Source organism: Fusarium musae, chromosome 6 (assembly GCF_019915245.1).
Source record: "Fusarium musae strain F31 chromosome 6, whole genome shotgun sequence".
Classification (NCBI taxonomy): domain Eukaryota; kingdom Fungi; phylum Ascomycota; class Sordariomycetes; order Hypocreales; family Nectriaceae; genus Fusarium; species Fusarium musae.
In genome coordinates this window covers 3,782,168-3,802,457 of record NC_058392.1, presented here as the reverse complement: position 1 = coordinate 3,802,457, position 20,290 = coordinate 3,782,168, and the positions used below count along the sequence as shown (strand labels likewise).

Here is a 20,290-nt window from a genome sequence, read left to right as displayed (position 1 = left end):
AATGTACCGTTGTTCCGGAAGAAAAACCTTACGCCGTTCTCAAACCGCAAAAATGGTAGCTCGGAGGGCCTGATTCTGAGTTCCCCACGTTCAAAAGTGCACGAGTACCCTGACACGAAGGTTATTTACAGCGTAAAGAGAGGAACTCGACTTGACTCACTTGGTACCGATGTTTCTTTTTGCAAATGGACTGTATGCCGTTCGATTTCGTTGTTGCCATGTTCGATGCCTTCATTTCCAGTCTCTTCAGCGAGATCAGCAAGTTGTCGCTGATTCTTCAAAAGGCAACCCTTGTTACCCAAGGTAACAGCGCTCTGAATTCCTGGCGCGTTTAGGTATTCATAGAATACGACACCGGTTGCGTCATTCGTGTGCCGATAATCATCTCCAAGAGTCTCCCCATTGAACCGAATGCAAGGCCAGAGCCCTGAAATACCGCGATCGGCATTCTCAATGAATCGCTCGAGTTCACATGGCGTGTGATAGATCCTTCCTCCATATATCACACAGAATAGCCGGAATTCACGCATGGAGCAAGAAACACCTTTGACTCTTTGGTGTTGCGACTTTTTGGTGATCTCAAATAGCTCTGGCTGCTCAGCTGAACAGGTGTCATGACCAAGAAAACAAACTCTTATAGGTCCGTCGGTGTACTTGTAGATAACTGAAAGGTTCCAAGTTCTCCTGAGGGTTAAGTATCCACCTGAAAATACGGTTTCGAGCTCTTTGACTTCGGTGTCCAAATAAAACAAGTTATCACTCTTTGGGCCAGAGAACACCTTTTGCTGCAATTTCAATGCAATATCGTAAGTTCCACAAACAGCAGCCATAATCTGCAGTTTTTGAAACCTTTTAACCTTTTTCTTGATCGCAGTTTCAGCCTTGGTGCTCTTTTCAATGTCGCTGGCGGTAGTTTCAGTTCTCTTCGGTAGCAACTCAGCCCAAACTCCAGGAGGGATCAGCATGTGCAGCTTCAGATCGTTGACAGGCTCTGATTTGTTCAAAAACCTGGCAGGCCTCCTAATGAGACTAGCTGAGTCCACATCTGAAGTCTGAGGGGTATAAATCTCCTCGAAGCCACCACTTGTCTCGCTGGGAGAGTAACGGTTCAGGGAACCATGGTCTCGTGTCGGGGATTCTTCCTCTGATACCTTTAGGTGAATGGCTTCGTTGATGATGCTTTGCACGAGTTTGTCGTTGGCATTCCAATCGAGGTAGCTTTTCTTCGGCAGAAGTTCTGGTTGACGTGCCAAGGTGTTCACCTTATTTGCAAAGCGTTAGATGATACGGGATCAACAGGGAGTCTAACATACCACTTCAACTATCTTGTTCATCTCACTAGCCAGCGCGTCTTCAACGGCCTGGAGAGTGTCGACGTCGAGCGGGATAGCCCTAGGCTTGTCGACTTGGACTATAGAGCTTTGGTTAGATGGTTTGCGGGTCGACAATAAGACCACAGTAGACGTACCATACTGATCTCGGTGAGAAATGATATGCTGAACCTCCCTGGACAGGCACTTGTATTGCACGTAGCTATCAAAAAGTTCAGAAGTGAATGAACCAATGCCGCTATAGTCAGTAGGAGACATTGTCTGACGTGCGGACCACTCAATAAAGCCACGATTGGCCTCGTACTTAGTTAGTATAGCCCTGTAGTCCGTTAGCCCTGCTCGAGGGTTGCATGTTTGTTCCTACCATGTTCTCTGCGGGTTTTGGCGGACATGGCCAGGGAAATCCATGGCCTTTCCCAAGGCGTAGTTTATATTACAGGGCTCCTTTCCAACATCGATCTGGCCACCACCTGTCATAATGATAGGTCTTACAGCCTTAACGCTGTCCAAGGACAATATGTCGGTGAGATCTCTGGCCATCTTAGCTAACTCGGCACTATGACTAGATGAGGCCTGCTTGACACTGTGATATTTAGCCACAGATATTTACCCAAACAGAAACCTCCTTACCGTCGGATCAACTGTTCTTTGTTCCTTAGGCTGGAGCAGGAGAACGGAATGATGATGGTCAAAAAGCCACCTCGGATGAAGCCTAAATTTGTCAGCCTGAAGACCTTTGGCCCATGGAGTCAGTGCGTACCCGATATATAAGAGTCCCCAAATGCCTCGGTAAAGCCGGTAGAACCAGGGAGGAGACTGTGGATTGGTTTGAACGGCGCGGAGGCTCCCAGACTAGTTGTCTGGCTTATAACTTTCACTGATATCATCAAGGTGATATCAGCGTCTTCGATCTCAGCAACGTCCAAGGCGTTCGAGGTGCCGTGGACTTCGACCATGCTGTTTTGAATGGTAGCAGCTCTCGATATATTCATCTCATCTAGCAAATCAGAGGCCCGTGCGATAGCCTTGACCGAGTAGGTAACCTTCTGCGGAGTGTTCTCGGAAACAACTGTGTTCCCTTCTGACACTTCAACCGCGTCATCGATGCACATGGTCTGGGTGTAGGAGTTATATCCCATGCCCTGAAGATCTATATCAGTTACCGTTGCAATTGGTCATAGGCTGGCAAAGACTTGGATACAGAAGAGGGGGAAGCGTAACATACAAAACGCATGGCATCGTTGTAGGGCACCAGCATAAGCGGCATTGTGGATTGCGAAGCTGATAGTACGCTACCAGAGGCAGGTTAGAGAGTGAAGGGGGACCGTTGTGACTCAGCCTGGAGCGAAGAGGTCTTTTATGATGTGATGGAGGGGTATCTTGGCCATTGGCATCGGGCCTTCTTGGGCGCGAAATCGCGGATGGTAGGCCTCCTGCGTCAATGCATGACGACTTGACTGAGGGAGAGCGTGTTGTTAGGCGCAATTATCAGCGGGGTAAAAATGAAGACGGCATCGCGAAACCCTGAGTTGGAGTATGACCGAAAGGCTGAAGCCACGCGGGGCGATGGCACGCCTTAAGTGCCCCTTTGTTCTAGGTCCAGTCACTTATCTTATGATTAATGAGACTTGGGGCTGAGAGCTTAAAACAGAGAATATGGTGCGAGGTCGACAATTCACTGAACGCTGAAAACGCGTTTGGCGTATTTATTATAGCCTGTCGTATGAGACCAGGCTTGGATATTATGTGGAAAATTCTGTGATGAGGAAAATGCTGCCTGCGCATTATAAAAACGTATATTCAAGAATAATACATATTCTATGTTAAAGACAAATCTCTTTATCTTTTTCCTCTTAAGCAAGAACGTATTCCACAACTTTTCTTTTCCTATCCTCCTTTTCTCCAATCCTCCTATCCCACTTTTCGTAAATGTCACGTGACCTAATTTTTCCAAACTTCTCCCCAAAATTGGTAAAGATGTTATTGAGGAAATGGAAGAAATCATTCACTCAATAGGAAAGCAAGCGACGCCTGTTTCTTGCCGACAGGAAAGTTGAGAAACCCTCGCGTCGAGGTCAATCTCAGTGATCATGATGCGGGGGTGGGTAAAGTTTCCAATCCCTGTGCAGATCTAGAAATGTCCAATCTCCTGGCCCCACAAGCTTAATTCAACCTCGCTGGGGAGGCACGTTACCCTGTACCAGTCGCGCGAACAGAAAGGCATTGGATAAACATTTCGCGAAACATCAGAAAATGGTCGGCAAGGTGTTTGAAGCATTTAGAATTATTACAGAAGACTACAGAAACTTCTCAGACTGATGCTTGTAACGAGGTTATGTAGTACTCGCAGAAAGGCACATGGCAATCTTACCAACGGGCGGCAATGCCGTCATAATTGTGAATGGACTATCGAGACTGCACATTTAACTCTCTGTCGCTTGGAAAACCCTCTCTTAAGACACTCTCAACTTGAACATTAAACTGTGTTTTTCACCAAGTCCGACATGCTTACCCTGGAGCCTTCTGTGAATGGATGCACTGACATGTTCCAAACTCAATCAGGCAAATTGCTCTCTGAACTCAATATCGGCCTGCGCAACTTATTAACTCTCAGTATACTACTCTGCGACAAGGCCAGCGGTAACGCACTCGTACGTCGCTGATCAAATGTCGATTTGCTGTAAACTCGTTCAAGTCTAACTTGCATACCCTGTACCGGCCGGAGGCATGTCCCGACCGCCAGCATCAGATGTCTGGAGTAGACAAAAGCCTTCATCTGACTCCAACTTGAGCGATAGCTTGAGCTACATATTACATTGGCATGCGCCGTGTCGTTGAATACAATCTCAAAACCTTTTCAGGCAGTCACGTGTGGTGAGCTTTGGCTATCGTTACCGACCACGTTGTTCGGCATTGAACTGTCTTCACAATCCAAGGCACTCAATATGCATATAGATTGCTCGTGGCTTCTCATTCTGTCTCTCATAACTCGTGTAATATGTTTTTCCACTTGGTCGTCTATATGCTATACTTGTCTACCCTGAACATCCATCGACAAAGCAGCTGAGCCATCGTCTACTTGTGCAAATTGAGGATGTCCTACTAAACATATTCGGGAGGCATCATTAAGCAAATGGACATCTGAGGTGCTTGCAAGCCTTGCTGGGAATTGCGTGTTGATGGGCTGTCGTCAGACTTATCGCCATTCTCTATCTCAAATACGTCCGTCAAACGATGCCCCAACAATCCTTGATCCAGACAGAAACCTTGACTCATTCTGACACTGTCTGTGTCATTTATTTCTCTTCCTCCGCATCTGCCGGCTCAACATATAACGGCCCAAACTTCTGACAACAAACCTTGTGCTTCAAGTCTGGCCACATCTCCAGGTACACACCAACACACTCCGACACTCCACCTGGCACCTTTCTCGCCGTCAGGACTCCAGAACATTGTGTAGGATAAACTTCGAGGGGATTATGATCATCGATCTTCACGAAACTGCAGTACATCTGAATTTCTTGAGTATCCCTCAAAATGAACTTTGCCCGTTAGCTATGCTACTCACCAAGGTCTAGAGAGAAACTTACAGAAATACCAATAATGTCACCGATGACGTTTGTCGCAGATGTATTCCATGCGCTTGTGACCTTCTCGTATCGTTTGAGTTTGTAGGTCGTTTTCATTCCCTCGGTATAACCCCCGCATCTGATCTGGTTATCTCGGTATGTAAACTCCATACCGCACAGTCCCCTGCAGTCGGGATTAAAGAACGCGGCTATCTGGGACACACTAGTCAAGCCTCCCTTTCCGTCTTCTATCTCCCAGAACATCTTGTAGCTCTTTGTAGATACCCCGTAGCGTATATGCGACATTGACGAAAGACAATTCTTGGCCAAGGGTGTAGGTTTCAAGCTGACCCTGATAGTGTCGTGCGAATGGAAAACATCCCAAACAAGATCACCCTAGAACAGAGTTAGCGTTTCTTCCTCAACATCACACATGACTTACCAGTCTCTCGAAGCGATTCTCCGAATAGCACGTTTCGTGCATATTGGCGTGTGGCCCGGGATGCACCTCGACAGCGTTCGGCTCAGGACCAGACTTTTCAATCCGGACTCCGCTGTACTTTGTAGTTCTTCTGTTATGATGTGCGCAAACCACTGGTTCGTTCCAGAAAGTGAAGCTTGTGATTCTTTCACCTTCACAGACGTCGAGATGACCAATCTCTTTGAACCACTGACCGATATAAACGGGCGGGCTTTTGTCCCAGAATTCGAAGAGGAAACCTGATACATGTCCTGGGCGTCGGCTGCGCCCTTCTCTTCCGCATGAGATCCCTACGCGCTTGACCTTGTGGAGAAAAACATAATTTGAATCCCCTTGATAGCCTTTGTATCGCTTGGTCGCAGGTGACGGAGACTTGGGCTGAGATGAGTCTGGACGGTCAAGATGTACAAGTCCGAAGGATTGTAGTGACCCATCCAATGGAATCATCTTCCGAGGTACAAGTCAGTATCTCGAGTATACAGAGAACATAGAAACGAGGTAAAACTTACGCCAACCTGCGCCAGAAATCCAGTTACAGGCTCTCCATAATGCACCACCTGAGTGTTCATTCCAAGCCCTGTCACAGGAACAATCGTTCTCGAAGTCCCCCCAAAATTGGTAATTAACTGAATTGGAAACCGGCAATCAGCTGAAGTCGTCTTTGAGATGATTCACGCTACGTACCTTGAAGGACCAAGGACCCATCACCCTCAGGCCAAGGATTCTCTCGCCAGCCGGTCCATCGATAGGAACAGACAGTTCAAGGGTCTTATCTCGCTGTCGGCAATTAGTCACAACCTCACGGAAGCCGAACTCCCTCTCTGTTCCGTCAGCGTAGTAGAAGCCTAAGCCTTTGACAGCGTTATGTCGATCATCGACAAATAAGGCGACTCGAATGAGGAGTGGAAGCAGTGAGCCACTCGGGCCGCCAAAGTCCATGTTCAAGATGAAAGCATGTTCATCGACGGGGGGAGTAAATACAGTCACCACATTAGGTTGAGGCGGTGCCGGATGCCATACATATTGCAGTCCAGAGCTTCTTGGCTTATCCATAGCAGTGGTGTCGCCTAGCTTCTCAACCAGCTGGACAGAAACGATCTTGCAAGCCTAAACTCGTTAGTTACACCCATGTAAGCTGAGGATCAAATACGTACATCGAGACCAAGCAGCAAGCCACTAATATAGGGCCCGTTTTGCGGCTTTAGCAGTGTGATGCCAACGTAATCGCCAGGCTTGTCGACTTTACCCACGATCTTCCAGTCTACTCCACCGAGCTCATCCTTGATCCTGAAGGCGAGTCCAACTATGCCACCAAGGGTAGTAGCCGCCTTGACAGCGATAACCTGGTCCGATGGCTTGATGAAGAATTCCGTTTCTGCTTTGACGTTAATCAAGCCAATGCGAAACTTCTCAACATGGTCTCGCCTCCTGACCCGAAAACCTATTATGTAGGGCCTCTGATCGATCCACCCCGTGGTAACCGAGATCCATGCGCCGCCGAGTCGCAGCTTCAAGTATCGCGAGCCTCTGACATGTATATCCCCGGAAGGATTTGCGCCCGGGCGTCCTCCATAACCTTGTGTTTTCTGGGTCATTTCATATCCTAATGACACTAGCTCCTCTCTCAAACGAGTTGTTTCGTCCAGACGTGGGCGTTGGTCAAGCATGGCGACCAGGTAAGGCCTGATTACCCCAAGGCCCCTCCAGATCCGACGCCGGTTCATCATGTGTCCCGTTTTAGAGCTGTCTCTAAGAGCATACTTCACGTTGAAGTACAGATCCCGCCATGTCTCTTTTCTGTTGTACTCCGTCGGGAAGAAGCCCATCTCGCGATCCTGGTTGAAGCGACTTGCCCAGAATGTTTGAGGTAACTCGGTAGGCTTGCTGAGGTTTGCAACTGCCTTTGATGCAAGCCGAAGGTTACACAAAGACAAGCTATCTAGCAAGTCGATTATACAGTGGTTCAACTCGGTAGAAAGCTTGGAGAACACGTCTGACGATGCCTCTGTGTCAATAACATCATAAGTGCCTCCATCGACTAAAGGACACAAAGCAGGACGGGTGATAGATACGCTGGGATCAGCTTTCAAAAAGGCGCAACGGGGATAGTAGTCGCGTGGGAACGTTGCAAGAGCCAGCGCTCTTTCATTACCGGGGTAGAGATACGATATCCAATTATTGCCATTGCTAGGCATACTCTGTTGGAAGTCAAACAGCACCTGCAGGATCTGCTCGTTTTCATAGCGTTGCCCTGATTTCAAAAACATCTTGTCGCGGTATATAGGCCAACATGCTTGGTGGATGAAGTATCCTTCATGTGGCTGAATAACTGGGTGCGGTTCCAAGGACCCATCTTGAGAATATCCGAGAGGCGTGAGCGAAAAGTGCGACTGGTCTTCTTGACGCTGGACTGGAGAATGTCAGCAGGTTTTCAGCTACACGTGAAATTTTGTTATGTTACCAGCAAAGATCTCGCGCCACCATACCCGTTGTTGTTCGTGTATACGTCTGGAGGCGGGGCAAGGGATGTCGACTCCGCAGAGAGCACATCTGAGATTTGGCATTGTCGCTAGTGATCGATTCAGTTATTTTCTTGATTGCTTGTGGCAAAGCGCGGCGATGTTAATGTAGTTTTCCTGTGTTAGCTCGGAGTAATTGCGGCCGATGATGAACCTTGTCGGTGGGATTGAAAAAGATCGAAGAGGAAGGATAAAGATGTCGAGGCTGTATCTGGCGTTTTATACCTCCTCAAGGAGACACTAGGTTCTCTCTGCCGGAATAAGCTCTCAGCCACACGTCTCAACTGCAAATAACACTTCTAGCCTACAACTTAGACATCGATACCACCTCAAGGAGACACAAAGGCCATCAGATAAACTTTCTTAGCTGTGTCCCTGTAGCGTTTGTCCAGACACAGTGTCTGAACCTTGGGGCAGATGAGATTTGTGGCTGAAAGTATACACATGCCACGTACTGCTGACGGTAGAGCAAGAGTTTTACGCATGCTGTCATCGGGCCGAGTAAAGGTAACTTCACGATACAGATAGCAACTGATCGAGAATATCAGCCGGGAGTGGCTATAAAATTGCAGCATCGTACCTCTTTAACCTTTATGCACAAAGTCTATCAACATCCACTAATTATCGCTCTTCTGCTTGGCCCTCAAAGCCTCCCACTCATGCTCCAGCATCCCATAGTCAATCATATCCCACCACTTCCTATCAAACCAAAGCGCCTCCCTACTCCTCCCCTCCTCCACAAACCCCAACTTCTTGTACAAGTGCTGCCCCCGCTCATTAAACCCAAAAGTCCCAATCCCAACACGATGATAACCCCCAAACCTAAACGCCCAGTCCAGCGCCCAATTGATACTCTCCCCGCCATAGCCCTTGTTCCTAAAAGGTTCCGCGATTACGATGCCGATATGTGTAGCGCGATGGTGTTCCATGTTCTTGGGTTTGCCGCCCCAGCCGATACATATAAATCCGATGGGAACTGGTTCATCGCTCTCAATGTTTTGTTTTTTGGCCTCGGCGGGGGAAAGGCAGAGGACCACCGGGAGAGAGGACTTTTGAAGCTCTGTTAAAAAGTCTTCAACGCCCTTTTTGTTCCTGGGACGAAGAATGGAAGGGTCTGCGAGGGCTTTTGCGACGGGGTCGTTCTCAACATGCTTGAAGAAGAATTCCTTATCTTTATCGTTATCTTCTGGTGAGCGGTAGATAAGGCGCTCCGATTGGAACGCCTTGGTCACGCTTGAAATGTCCATGATGGCGATGATTGACAGAGAGAAAGAAAGTGGTTGTCTTGATGGTTTATGTAGTCGTAGATGGTCGTTTATCGCGTCGGGAATACGGCACTTATCTAAGCGACACGGGTAAGCAATGCGTGGCCGCCTCCACTTTCACCTTCCTATTTCGTGATGGTTCGTGAGTCACGACCTCAATTCGCGATAGTCAAGAGGTGATCAATTCTCGAGGCGGGTTAATTGCGCCTGAGTCATGGATTGACTCACTTTAGAAGACAAAAACTCCAAGTCTATTGGTGTTCCTCGGAATATACGGCATCGTTTTGTATGAGAGTCTGCCATTCGTATATACACATGGGCCCAATGTAATGCTGGATACCCTGGATCATTCGGGTCATCTCACGGCTACACAATAGTGACTCGGCTCAACATCCATTCTCGTTAATCCGACCCAGTCTAGAGGTAAGATATCGCATGGGAGAATTGGCCTATGAGCTCGGCAGTGACCTTTTACCTGCTTATCGTATGTCGCGCAGGATTCTCAATGGCACCTTGATCTGACGTGAGCCAGATCGTAGTCATCCTGAGGCTACGAATCATTTCGCGCCAGGTAAGCGCGGACTATCAACTATATGAACGCTCAAGGAGTATGTCAACATTCAAACTACGGGTAGTATACTACCAAATCGTATTGACAGAACGAGAACTCTGCCATGGATGTCTTAGTGACAGGAGGATACGAATAACGAGTCGATTCCAGTCCATGTATATGCCTATTTTATGTACCTTCTTCCCAGAGTCCATCAGCCTCAGACTTGCTATCACCAAAGACTGAAATTCCCATAATCCAATGATCTCCGTATCATATCACCCGGAACATATTCGACTTGACGCCTCTCTTCAATCCCTCCGCCCTGCCATTCTCATACTCTACCCCAGCGCCTCCTCCATCCCCAGACATACCCTCCAACTTCTCCCTCAATTCCTGATCCAGTTCCGCACTGGTCTTTTTTCGAGGCGCAATCTTGGTTGCTGAAGCTTCTTTGCTTGACGCTTCTGTCGTTCTTGATTGAGGCTGAGGCTTCGCGGCGTTGGGTGTAGCGCGTGTGGAGATTGTGTGAATGGTGCTTCTTGTCGCAATTACTCGGAGGCTGGATGTAATTAGAGCGCGCTTCATTTTGTTGATGTTGTAGTGATGAGATGATTAAGGTTGAGAGTCTGGCCACCGAGAGTCTCATGATGGGATTTGTGATGACTAAGATAATACGTCATTGGCTGCTTGACGGCATAATGCAGTCATTCATAGGTCGTCGATATAACTTCAGACAAGGTGAGAACTTCCACTAAAATAGCATACCTTAGTTGTTTAAACTATAGTCCTTTCTGCTTCTCCTTGAAAGATACATTGATGACTTGTCCGCCCTCATCCACTTTTGTTTGCCTTGTCCCAGTCTTCATCCACCACCACGATGGCTTCTAAGAAATCTTCAACAACCATCCATCAGCCTCAGTCTCTCCCTTCGCATTAACACCTCCCCACATCAAAACCCCCTTCCCGTCCAAACAACCATCAGCTCCAAAGAACCCCCTCGGTCCTGGATGCACTTTCCCCGCCTCCTTCGTCATCTCCGCCGGCGCAATCTCAAGCTCATGCCAACTAAAAGCTCCCGACTGAACACCTGGAATCGTGTCGCGAATAGCATCCTTGACTCTTGTAGCACTGTATCCATCGGAGGGAAGTTGAAGCGTCCACATATCGGAGTAGAACGGGTGTTCTTCAGTGTAGGTTTTATCACTGGAGATTGATGCATCTTGACGGCTGCCGAGGAGGTAGAGCAGGTAGCGACGTCCGTGGCCGGTTGTTACGGGGATCAAAGCGCTGCCGACGCGGGGACGCGGACCGGGAACGAGAGGATTGGAGGGGAAGTCAACGGTTGTCCACTCCGGAATCTCCTCGAGAGATTCATCCTGGATCGTACCAGTCTTGATGTAATGCACCGACCCATGAACATCCGACTCTGCACTAATCGCGTACAACGTCCCCTCAACAAACTGCGCCGCCAAAGGCTCAGCAGGCGCATCAGGCAAAGGATGCCAAAGACGCGTCGTAAAGTCAAACAACCACGTCGTCTTACTCCGCTGCCCATTCTCAAACCCTCCATGAAGAACAAGATTATCCTTCTTGGCATCGTAGAAGATCTGGTGTCCGTAGCGAGCTTGGGGCGCTTTTCCAGCAGCGGTTATTGAAGACCATCGTGCGGCTTTGGGCTCCCATTCCCAGAGTGCGAATTCATCATCGACGGGTTGGTCATCGCTGCTTTGGCCGCCGTGGATGATGAGCGTGTCGCGACGTGTGCAGGAGGCGTGGTTGATGCGGGGAGAGGGGATTTGGCCTTCGTCGCCTACGGCTGGGTAGCATGCGTATTCGCCTTCGCCTTGATGATCGCCGATGGATACAGCGTGGATGTCGTTGTTGCAGAGTTTACCGTCATCTCTCTTGCCGCCAAAGATGTACGCTTTGCCATCGATGACACTGACGCTATGATGAGATCTCGCAAGGGACAGACTACTCTTGTTAGCACTGCCGCCAAGCACTGCGTGAGGGACATACGAGTCATCGTCTTTCGGGGTTGTAGCGATTTGGCTCAAGACTGCAGTGAGAGGCTGCGTGGGACGAGCTACGGTGGCTGCGGCGCCGACTTCAAGGCCGGTTGAGACGACTTGCTCGACTGCGATGACACCAGCTGCGACTTCTGCCATTGTGGATGATGATTTGGTGAGATTGTGTTGTTGTTGAGAGGAGTTGAGATATACGAGGCTGAAAGATGACGAGGAGTTATGACGTATGACAGATGCGGGCCATGACGTAATTTTGAGAAGGCTGGAATGTGTAATCGTCGGAATGAGATTGACTGTTTTTTATGAGAACTAATAATGACTAGGTACTTATTCAAAGACTACGTATGAAGTATCAATTGATGGTTTTGGTAGTGTTTTCTACCGGGAGATGCGATGCGAGTCTGCGATTGATAGCTCACGAGCTATTGGTATCGCTCACTAATCTGACGTCAGAACCAATTCTCATGTCGCATCCGAGACAGGGGCTCAAAAATCACATTGAGCTTATCAGCGACATGTGAAAGCATCAATATTCCGTTTGGAATGATATTGGAGTCTAATAGCGAAAACGGCAGCGAGCCAATCGTAGACTTGATTGAGTCTCCGGAAATAACCGGGCGTATGCCAATCCGTTGCGTATCATTCAAGCGTCAGCAATCAACGCGCTAACATGGACGCGCCACCAACTCACGATGACAATACGCTGACGACACAAGGCTTAGACAGGCATTGAATACATACATATCGCGGTGAAATCGGAACGCAAACTAAATAAATGTACGTGCTCAGAGCACTAGAATTAAATATGTACACTAAAGCTTATCGGTCATCATCTCTATCTCAATCTATAGTCTACGTCTATAAGATCATTCCGTCATGCGCTTATTTGCTGCGACGCTCCCACTCGTAAATAGCCATCATGAAAGGTCCCATACCGCGAGTATCGTTAGGAACAACAGGAACCTCAGTGTAATACTGCGAAAGTCAGCCAAATCCATAAAATCGCAAGACACAAAACTTACCTCGAAAGAAGCATCACTGTTCAACGACCCAACCTCGACAGTTCCCTCCCAGGTAATAGTACCATTACTGTTCTTGGTCACAAAGTCTCGAATAAGGCGCTTATAAGCTTGCTTAGCGGGCTTGGTGTACGTCTTCTCATCGAGAAGGCCGCGTCGGAGACCAGCTAGCCATCCGTAGGTGAACATGGCGGAGGCGGAGCTCTCAATGTAGTTGCCCTCTACACCCTCGTACTCCTTGTTCATGACCAATTCCCAGAGGTGAGACTCGTGGCCCTGGGCGCGGAGAAGTGCGGAGGAGAGATCCTTGTAGTATGTGACGAGACGCCTGTAACCGGGGTGAGACTTGGGGAAGACGTCGAGGACTTCGATAAGCGACCAGATGTACCAACCCACAGCGCGGGACCAGACGATAGGTGAAGCACCGGTCTCGGGGTCAGCCCAGACAGCGATCTTGCTCTCGTCAAAGCCGTGCACGGGAAGACCGGTTTCCTTGTCGATGGTGACTTCCTGGATCTTATCCCACTGAAGGACAATGTCGTCCCAGGCAGTAGTGTTCTTGGCATCGAACTCAGCAGTCCACTCAGCGTAGAAGCTATCGCACATGAAGATGCCATCCAGCCACATCTGATCCGGATACGTCGGTGAGCGATGCCAGAACCCACCAGTCGGCGTCCTAGGATGCTGGTTGATCCTATCACGGATGAAATCCGCAGCGATCTTGTACTTCTCCTCACCGGTCTGCTTGTACCAGTACAGCAAGTTCATACCAATACGGTAATTATCAAGCGAGTACTTTGTAAGGTCGTAGTTGATGATGGTGCCATTGGGGGATACGACATCTTCCATCTGGTCGTGGTACCAGGAGAGCAGGGTCTTGTTCTTGGTGAGCTCGATGGTGGCCTCGATGCCCTCGTAGACGACCGCGCGGCCGTACCAGTATGCGCGCTGGGTCTCGCGGTTGTTGCGGATCCATGAGTCGGCGGTCTTGGCGAGGAGGTTGTTTGCGAGAGCGAGGTTGGCCGAAGCCACGGTGAGGAGGGTCTGGAACTTCATGGTGAGCGATGAGATTGTCAAAGTTCGATACCGATTCAATTTACCTGGGGCGTTGAACTGGGTATTTAAACAACGTTGCAATATTCGTTGCGATCCACAGTCATTTTGGAAAGGGAGCTTTCTCCGTATCTAGTAGACGGTCTAGCCAATAAGCTTAATTCTTTAACCATGAGCTTATCCATCTTCTTTTTTTTGGAAGACGGACGTTTCATATTGATTAGGACAATTCCCGTGCACAGTTACATTCACCGCGGATTATCCCGGCGGACCGTGATTCTCCGCCAACCGGATACGATGGACGAAGGATCATCGAAGTGTTTTTGTTTGCCCGTTGGTTTTTCATCCGAACTGTTCATTTGTGCTGGGCTGAATTGGGAAGTATCAACGGTTCACCGTTAGGGAGATTGATAGCCGCATATACGAATGAGCTTGGCGCGATGACAGTCGTGAACGATTATCCACCTATCGGACGCTTAACTTAGAGTATTAAGCTTGTCTTTTGGTCTGTTTTAATTACGCTTAAGTGTGCTGAGCCTCTTAATGGCGCAATCCCCCACGATTGCCCCCAATGTCTGCAAGTGGGCGATTGAGGGCAGCACGTCGGGTTACGCGTCGCGGATGGCGTAAGGCTCCCGCATCTGCGCTATCCGATCTCTTAGAGGAGATGGGCTGTAGACTTGCATGCAGATCAATAGAGATGAAAGCCACTTGCAGATTGTTCCTTCAACATAAAGGTTTCTACTCCCCGTCGATCGCGAAAAGTAGCCAAAGATAGCATATACGCGGCGAAAGAGGCTTGCGACGCCAGCACCAATTGGGTCCGCGATATCTATTTTGAAGGCTGAATAGCTGCAAACTAGACTCGCAGACCACATACATAGTGCGGAACACGGTGGAATAGCGATACTGATACAAAAGAGAACCAATTGAGCCCATAGTCGATGCCAAGAGATGTTCGCCCAAGCGACCCCGCGAACATTGGGGTGATCCACAAAAGCTTCTCGTCTTCGTGCTTATTGGACATGAGCTCAATGCCTTTGTGTTGGTAGCATACCATTCAAGATAGACGGCAGAAGCACAACAAAGAAGCTTCGGCATTGCAGGAACTTAGTAGGGATACTGTAGCGTGTTTGAGGCAATGGAGAATGTTGTGCGCGACATACTGATGTTTTAGGTATTGCATTGTATGGGGGAGGTGCGCCAGCAATTAAATTTCCTTACGTCTTCCATGATACCACTGACAAACAATACCTATGAGCCCAATGTCCCCCAGTTATCAAAATTAAATAACCAGCCTTCTTTTATGTGCTTTTTCTGCTTGGTACTAGCTTTCTCAAGGATCAAAACTCAGATACAAAACACCAGCTCTCGAAGTCTCGGGTAGCCGAAGATGGTTGATAAAGCAGTCGAGATCAGATAAGGCTTATCTTATCAATATCGCAAGATAACGATGACCAAGAAGCACGAACCCAAGAAAATAAGTCACAACAAGAGCTGCAGCCTACTCCATAGAGATTAATAGAATGTCATTTTTGACAACAAGACGAAATCAGGTTGAACTTTAATCTCAACACATACAACTGTTAGATCTTAACTGGGGCCAACGCTGATCCACCATGTCACCCGCAATGACCCTTCCAAAGCCTTGAACGACGACGTATCTGACTGAACCGGCTCATCACTCTGGTTTCCTTCCCCAGATGAAATAAACAGGAAGATAAAGATGAATGCTCGGATTAGAAAGATCCTTCTTCACCTTTGCCATAAACACCTGAATCTCCTCATCACTCCACCCAAGAACACGCGAGAATATACCAGGCGTATACGATGTAATAACCTGCGCTTCCTGCACAGACTGAAATTTGCCAATCTCTTTGAGTTTCGGATCCCTAGGCCAAGATCCAATAGGCACCTATCATCATCAGCAAGTATCTCTCCACCAACAAGAATACTTACCTTGAGAATCTTTTGCTCAACATCCACAAACCCAGCATCCTCCATCTCCTTCTTCCATCCGGGCGCGACATTCAATGGCTTTCCGAATTTAGAAGACCCCTCAACCATAGTCTTCATCCAAAGCAGCGCGTTTTTCGCCTTTTCTTTCGTGTTGTCGTCGGATTTGAACTCAGAGTGCACAGCCTGCATTTCGAGATATCCACCCGGTGCTAGACTTGCCAGAGCGCGGATGAAGAACTGTGCATTGTTGCTGATGCAGCCTTCTAGTTCGCGCGCGTGGATAAAGTCAAAGGGCTGGCGGAAGAGCCAGTCTGATTCGAAGTCATCGACTTCGAAGACGCAGTTTGGTGGGGTCCTGGGGATGTTAGAGAGGTGATGGCGAGGGGAGGGGATGTACCATGGGGGTTGAATGGGGCTTAGATCAGTGCCAAGGACTTCGGCTTGGGGATATTCGCTGGAGATTGTTAGATATGGTATGTGGTGGAGGAGGAAATGTGTACTCGGCGAAGTCCATAGCCCAGATACCTGTTCCCGTGCCGAGATCGAGAACGCGCTTGACTTTATCGCCGATGGGCGCGAGGAAAAGATCACCGCCGAGGATGAGACGGTAGATGTGATGGCCTAGATCCATTCTGTCTTGCTCCTCGTCATCATTGGGCTTACGATTGTTAGTGCATGTTTGTATTGAGATATCTGTTGACTTACGACCAGGTAAGCGCCTTCACGAAATGCATGATATCGTCGTCCATTCTAAGCCCGGTCAGCTAAACTGATTCTAGAAGCCTGTTGTAGAATCGCACTTCGTATCTGCGGTAAGAGGTTAGCCGTGGATGGGTTATATGGACAGAACGTACTTGTAGTTTAGCACGCTGGAGTTGAGGGAGGTCAGATAACTTCCCGACTCAAGACTAGACACCAGATCAGCGAGTATTCGCCAGATGACGCGAAGCCACGTACGAGGCAGCTAATGCGGAATCATGGCTCAAAGACGCAGCGTCCTAATAGAATCAGCAAAGCAGTTAACCCTTCCTTGGAAACCGTACATCTGCCTGGAGAGGACCTTCGTGTTCATTCGCTTCTTGCGCCATTTTTTTCCTGCTTCATAGACTTGAAGAAACTGAATGCGCGATAATTATGTGTTTCTGCTCAATTGCGCGCGCCGCATTGATCAGATCATTGCATGGCGGGCGACCAACGCAGGGTTGTACTGGATGCCATATTCGGAAGCTGTTCGTGGCCAGAGCGGGGGCTGGTCATGAATTGGCTACAAGAGTAACGTCGCAGAACCGAGATTTATGAGGAAGAATATTTTCTTTTAATTAATTGAATCAAGACGCAGTTATGGTATTGTTTAGGCTACATACTCCTTGCGAAAATATCGCGGAATAATTGGCTTTACGCATCACGGTACTGGCCCGGTCCAGCCGAGCCGGCTGCGTGATATCTATGGCGGAAGCACAGCCATGGAACGCGGAGGCGCAGGAAGCGAGCCCATGTCAACCTTGAAACGACTGGGCGCTGCTTCGCGTTTATACGACAACCCACTCATCACCCCATTGAGAAAGATCTGAGATTCGACAGGTGATGCCTCTGTTCGATGTCTTAGCACCTCCTCCAGTTTGATCCTACAGCGGTGCTCAGCCCAAGAAAACGGTGACCCTGAAGCAAGCTGAATCCCTAACTTAGCTGCTGCAACGCTGCTTGTCGCTGCTTGTCGCTGCTTGTCGCTGCTTGTTGCTGCTTGTCGCTGCTTGTCGCTGCTTGTCGCTGCTTGTCGCTGCTTGTCGCTGCTTGTCGCTGCTTGTCGCTGCTTGACAAAGGACCCTGTCTTGGATCTCGATGGGAAGATGGTTGAGTCGGCAAGGCTGGGGTGGTCCTGGAAGAAGTTCTGAGGTCCAGAGAAGCAGTTCGATAGCGGAACCAGAGGGATCGGTGTCGCCAAAGAGTGTCCCGGGTAGTGTGTACACTAGTTCGTCGTCTTGGAACTTGCAGCACACGATTTGTTTGAGGGTCAGTATTGCGTATGTTGCAGTACCAGTTGTATCGCCGATCGTTGCGTAGGCTTTCATATGTTCTCGTACCATCTCAAGGCCCCTTGGAATGTTCTGTGCCAACACAATCCAGCATGTACCAAATCGCACGATCGTTTCATCAGGGACATCCCATCGTGGCAAGTCTGCTACTCCAACATATGGCCCGCCGCGGCCACCAACATGCTCGAATCCCAGCCTTTCCACTATAGTGAACTCTAGATTGAGAATCCAGATAATAGCGTATGCCAGCTTCATGAATGTGACATGGTTCATTTCTCTCCGCAGCAAATGGCGCCATGTATGACCAAAGTCGCGGAGGATGCGACCAAGGAATGCCTTCCGTCGATGGTCAACTTTAGGTTGAAGATCCCAGTACGGTCCTGGCGTAATCCCCTCCTCTGCGGTTGTTTCTTTCGGCAATTTCAGCATTTCAAAGTCGTCCAAAGTAAGTAGCCGATCTCTTGCCAGGCTGAGAGGTGCAGGGCAGAGCCGATCATGCTTGGTGAGAATAAGAACATCTTTGTCGAGGTCGAATGTCCAAACACTATTGAAAGCCGGGCCTCTTATGTCACCGAACGGATTTACAAAATCGTAGGCGTCCTCCCACTCGAGTTCAATTCCTTTTTCTAGGGCTCTTGAGATTTCATCTGAGACGGAGTTAGAGAATGTTTGCGTGACGAGATGGGTTGACGGACCTGGGCAATTGTCGCGGCCAATGAGAATGCGCGAAAATAGCTCGAGGAACGCGACGTCATCTGCCTTGAGCCTTTTTGACAAGCACCGGCGGAGGACGTTCCCTAAGGTAGAGGCTAGAATTAGTCTATTTCTGCGGAAAGTCTAGTGTCGCAAACCTTTTAGTACATAGATGAGTACGAACAAGACTGACATCGTGATGGGTTGATGTAAGAGCGAGAATTGGCCGATCCATTTTCGGAAATTCGTGGAGCGGTTGACAAGGCCTATGCACGACAACACGAGGTTCGCGATGCATACCAAGACATGGCTTCTCTTTCCGTCTCTACAGATCCGGTTTTCACTCTTTTACGTCCTTTTAATTTTCGCATTGACTACAATAATATTGTTTGGTGAGATTCTGTACTTGTGATCCACACTGCGAAATTAAGGATGCGGCACGGACTTGGTCGCGTGAGAAGACGCGTTGTTTCACTTTGCTGACATCTCATCCTCATCCTCACCGCTGATAAAAGTCAATCATCTGAATGACTACATGCTTTACACAAAAGACAGCCTCTTCAATTCCATACAAAACCCCTAACTGCAAGCCCTTCTGCCATCATCAGCCTCCAACGCCAATATGTCAACATCAGTCAAAGACCTCCTCCTGGTCCCCTCAGACGCCATGATTCTTCATGGGAGAATCCTAGGCGCAGACGCCACAGCAACAACATACCTCCTCAACTGTCCACCTGACTCTGATAGCTGTGACAGAAACGGCCAAACAATAACCTTAGGCCCCTGGGCCGACAAAACACTCGCATCAAGCGCAGAACCAACAGGCATCATGGATGTAGTCATCACGGAGCAACAAGACGGTACGAAATGGTTTTACTCTCTCCACTGCGAGATGAACAGATCTGTTGCGCAGGAGTGTAACATGATCAATAGACCGGCTAATGGACCGTCGACAATTGGACTCAAGACGTATAAGGGGGAGTCGGACTTGAGAGAGATTTATGGACCTACGTTTGAGTATGGGAGAGTTACACTTACTGCTGGGTTGGAGAAGCTAAAGAGTGAGTATCCGACTACGACTACAGCGACGAATGAAGCTGAGGCTACTGAGTCCGTGTCTAAGGAGACTGGTAGTTCTAAAGCTAGTGCTGATGCACCAGCGGAGTCGAACGGCGGTTTTAGGGACCTGAAGCTTTCTTTTGCTGCTATATGCGCCGGACTGTTTGCTGCAATGGCATTGTAGATATGAGCATCCATTGTCCCTGTCGAGGGAAAGGTGCGAGACAACTACAGTCACTGATACACGCGTGGCAGACGAGATACGTAATATGCAGGAGAATTATACTAGATGTTTAGATAATTCGAACTATTGAACAAGGGGATCTAATGTCAGAGCAGTCACCGATCACCGCTCCAAATAAGGCCGTGTTCATGAAGAGCAGGAATTGCATACCACTCAACCCATTCAGTACATTTCCAAAGCGGCTTTCGCTCTTCCCCATCAGTATAAAAAATATATTCAAAATCCCCAATCTTCTCCTTGAACGGTTCAACGCGGCCGTGGTTGCTCGGATTCGAAGCCTTTTGCTGCGGCGGAGTCGGCAGGGAAGCAAGAAGCGCATTCCATTTTCCCGGATGGCTGTCGGAACTAGTATAGCCCAGCAGTTGTTTAGAATAGAAACCCTCTAATTGAGCGGGATCAGATGACTCTCTACTCTCATAGCTCATCCCGTTTGTTGAAGTGACGTCCCCGGTGACATGGTACAGAGTACCAGAGCCGTCTTTGCT

General features: G+C 48.7%; 8 protein-coding genes across 8 annotated transcripts; 1 reads left to right on the top strand and 7 right to left on the bottom strand.

The window, feature by feature from the left end:
• Nucleotides 1-125: 125 nt before the first annotated feature.
• On the bottom strand, nucleotides 126-2,598 carry J7337_009015 (uncharacterized protein; the record flags this gene model as incomplete). The annotated part of the gene is made up of 7 exons (XM_044826617.1): nucleotides 126-1,262; nucleotides 1,314-1,411; nucleotides 1,469-1,533; nucleotides 1,696-1,914; nucleotides 1,962-2,043; nucleotides 2,092-2,473; nucleotides 2,557-2,598. The coding sequence occupies 7 exons, from the start codon at nucleotides 2,596-2,598 to the stop codon at nucleotides 126-128; spliced, it is 2,025 nt and encodes a 674-aa protein (XP_044679534.1).
• Nucleotides 2,599-4,814: 2,216 nt separating this feature from the next.
• On the bottom strand, nucleotides 4,815-7,648 carry J7337_009014 (uncharacterized protein; the record flags this gene model as incomplete). Its single annotated transcript, XM_044826616.1, has 5 exons — nucleotides 4,815-4,832; nucleotides 4,922-5,296; nucleotides 5,343-5,828; nucleotides 6,066-6,488; nucleotides 6,536-7,648. 5 exons carry the CDS (start codon nucleotides 7,646-7,648, stop codon nucleotides 4,815-4,817), a joined length of 2,415 nt encoding a protein of 804 aa, XP_044679533.1.
• Nucleotides 7,649-8,722: 1,074 nt separating this feature from the next.
• J7337_009013 (uncharacterized protein) lies at nucleotides 8,723-9,147 on the bottom strand (the record flags this gene model as incomplete). Its single annotated transcript, XM_044826615.1, has 2 exons — nucleotides 8,723-8,776; nucleotides 8,797-9,147. 2 exons carry the CDS (start codon nucleotides 9,145-9,147, stop codon nucleotides 8,723-8,725), a joined length of 405 nt encoding a protein of 134 aa, XP_044679532.1.
• Nucleotides 9,148-10,602: 1,455 nt separating this feature from the next.
• Nucleotides 10,603-11,886, bottom strand: J7337_009012 (uncharacterized protein; the record flags this gene model as incomplete). Its single annotated transcript, XM_044826614.1, has 1 exon — nucleotides 10,603-11,886. The coding sequence occupies one exon, from the start codon at nucleotides 11,884-11,886 to the stop codon at nucleotides 10,603-10,605; it is 1,284 nt and encodes a 427-aa protein (XP_044679531.1).
• A 741-nt stretch (nucleotides 11,887-12,627) lies between these two features.
• On the bottom strand, nucleotides 12,628-13,820 carry J7337_009011 (uncharacterized protein; the record flags this gene model as incomplete). Its single annotated transcript, XM_044826613.1, has 2 exons — nucleotides 12,628-12,720; nucleotides 12,768-13,820. The coding sequence occupies 2 exons, from the start codon at nucleotides 13,818-13,820 to the stop codon at nucleotides 12,628-12,630; spliced, it is 1,146 nt and encodes a 381-aa protein (XP_044679530.1).
• Nucleotides 13,821-15,498: 1,678 nt separating this feature from the next.
• On the bottom strand, nucleotides 15,499-16,864 carry J7337_009010 (uncharacterized protein; the record flags this gene model as incomplete). Its single annotated transcript, XM_044826612.1, has 4 exons — nucleotides 15,499-15,732; nucleotides 15,777-16,230; nucleotides 16,277-16,434; nucleotides 16,820-16,864. The coding sequence occupies 4 exons, from the start codon at nucleotides 16,862-16,864 to the stop codon at nucleotides 15,499-15,501; spliced, it is 891 nt and encodes a 296-aa protein (XP_044679529.1).
• Nucleotides 16,865-17,458: 594 nt separating this feature from the next.
• J7337_009009 (uncharacterized protein) lies at nucleotides 17,459-18,697 on the bottom strand (the record flags this gene model as incomplete). Its single annotated transcript, XM_044826611.1, has 3 exons — nucleotides 17,459-18,456; nucleotides 18,505-18,606; nucleotides 18,661-18,697. 3 exons carry the CDS (start codon nucleotides 18,695-18,697, stop codon nucleotides 17,459-17,461), a joined length of 1,137 nt encoding a protein of 378 aa, XP_044679528.1.
• Nucleotides 18,698-19,331: 634 nt separating this feature from the next.
• Nucleotides 19,332-19,745, top strand: J7337_009008 (uncharacterized protein; the record flags this gene model as incomplete). Its single annotated transcript, XM_044826610.1, has 2 exons — nucleotides 19,332-19,563; nucleotides 19,588-19,745. 2 exons carry the CDS (start codon nucleotides 19,332-19,334, stop codon nucleotides 19,743-19,745), a joined length of 390 nt encoding a protein of 129 aa, XP_044679527.1.
• Nucleotides 19,746-20,290: the final 545 nt, after the last annotated feature.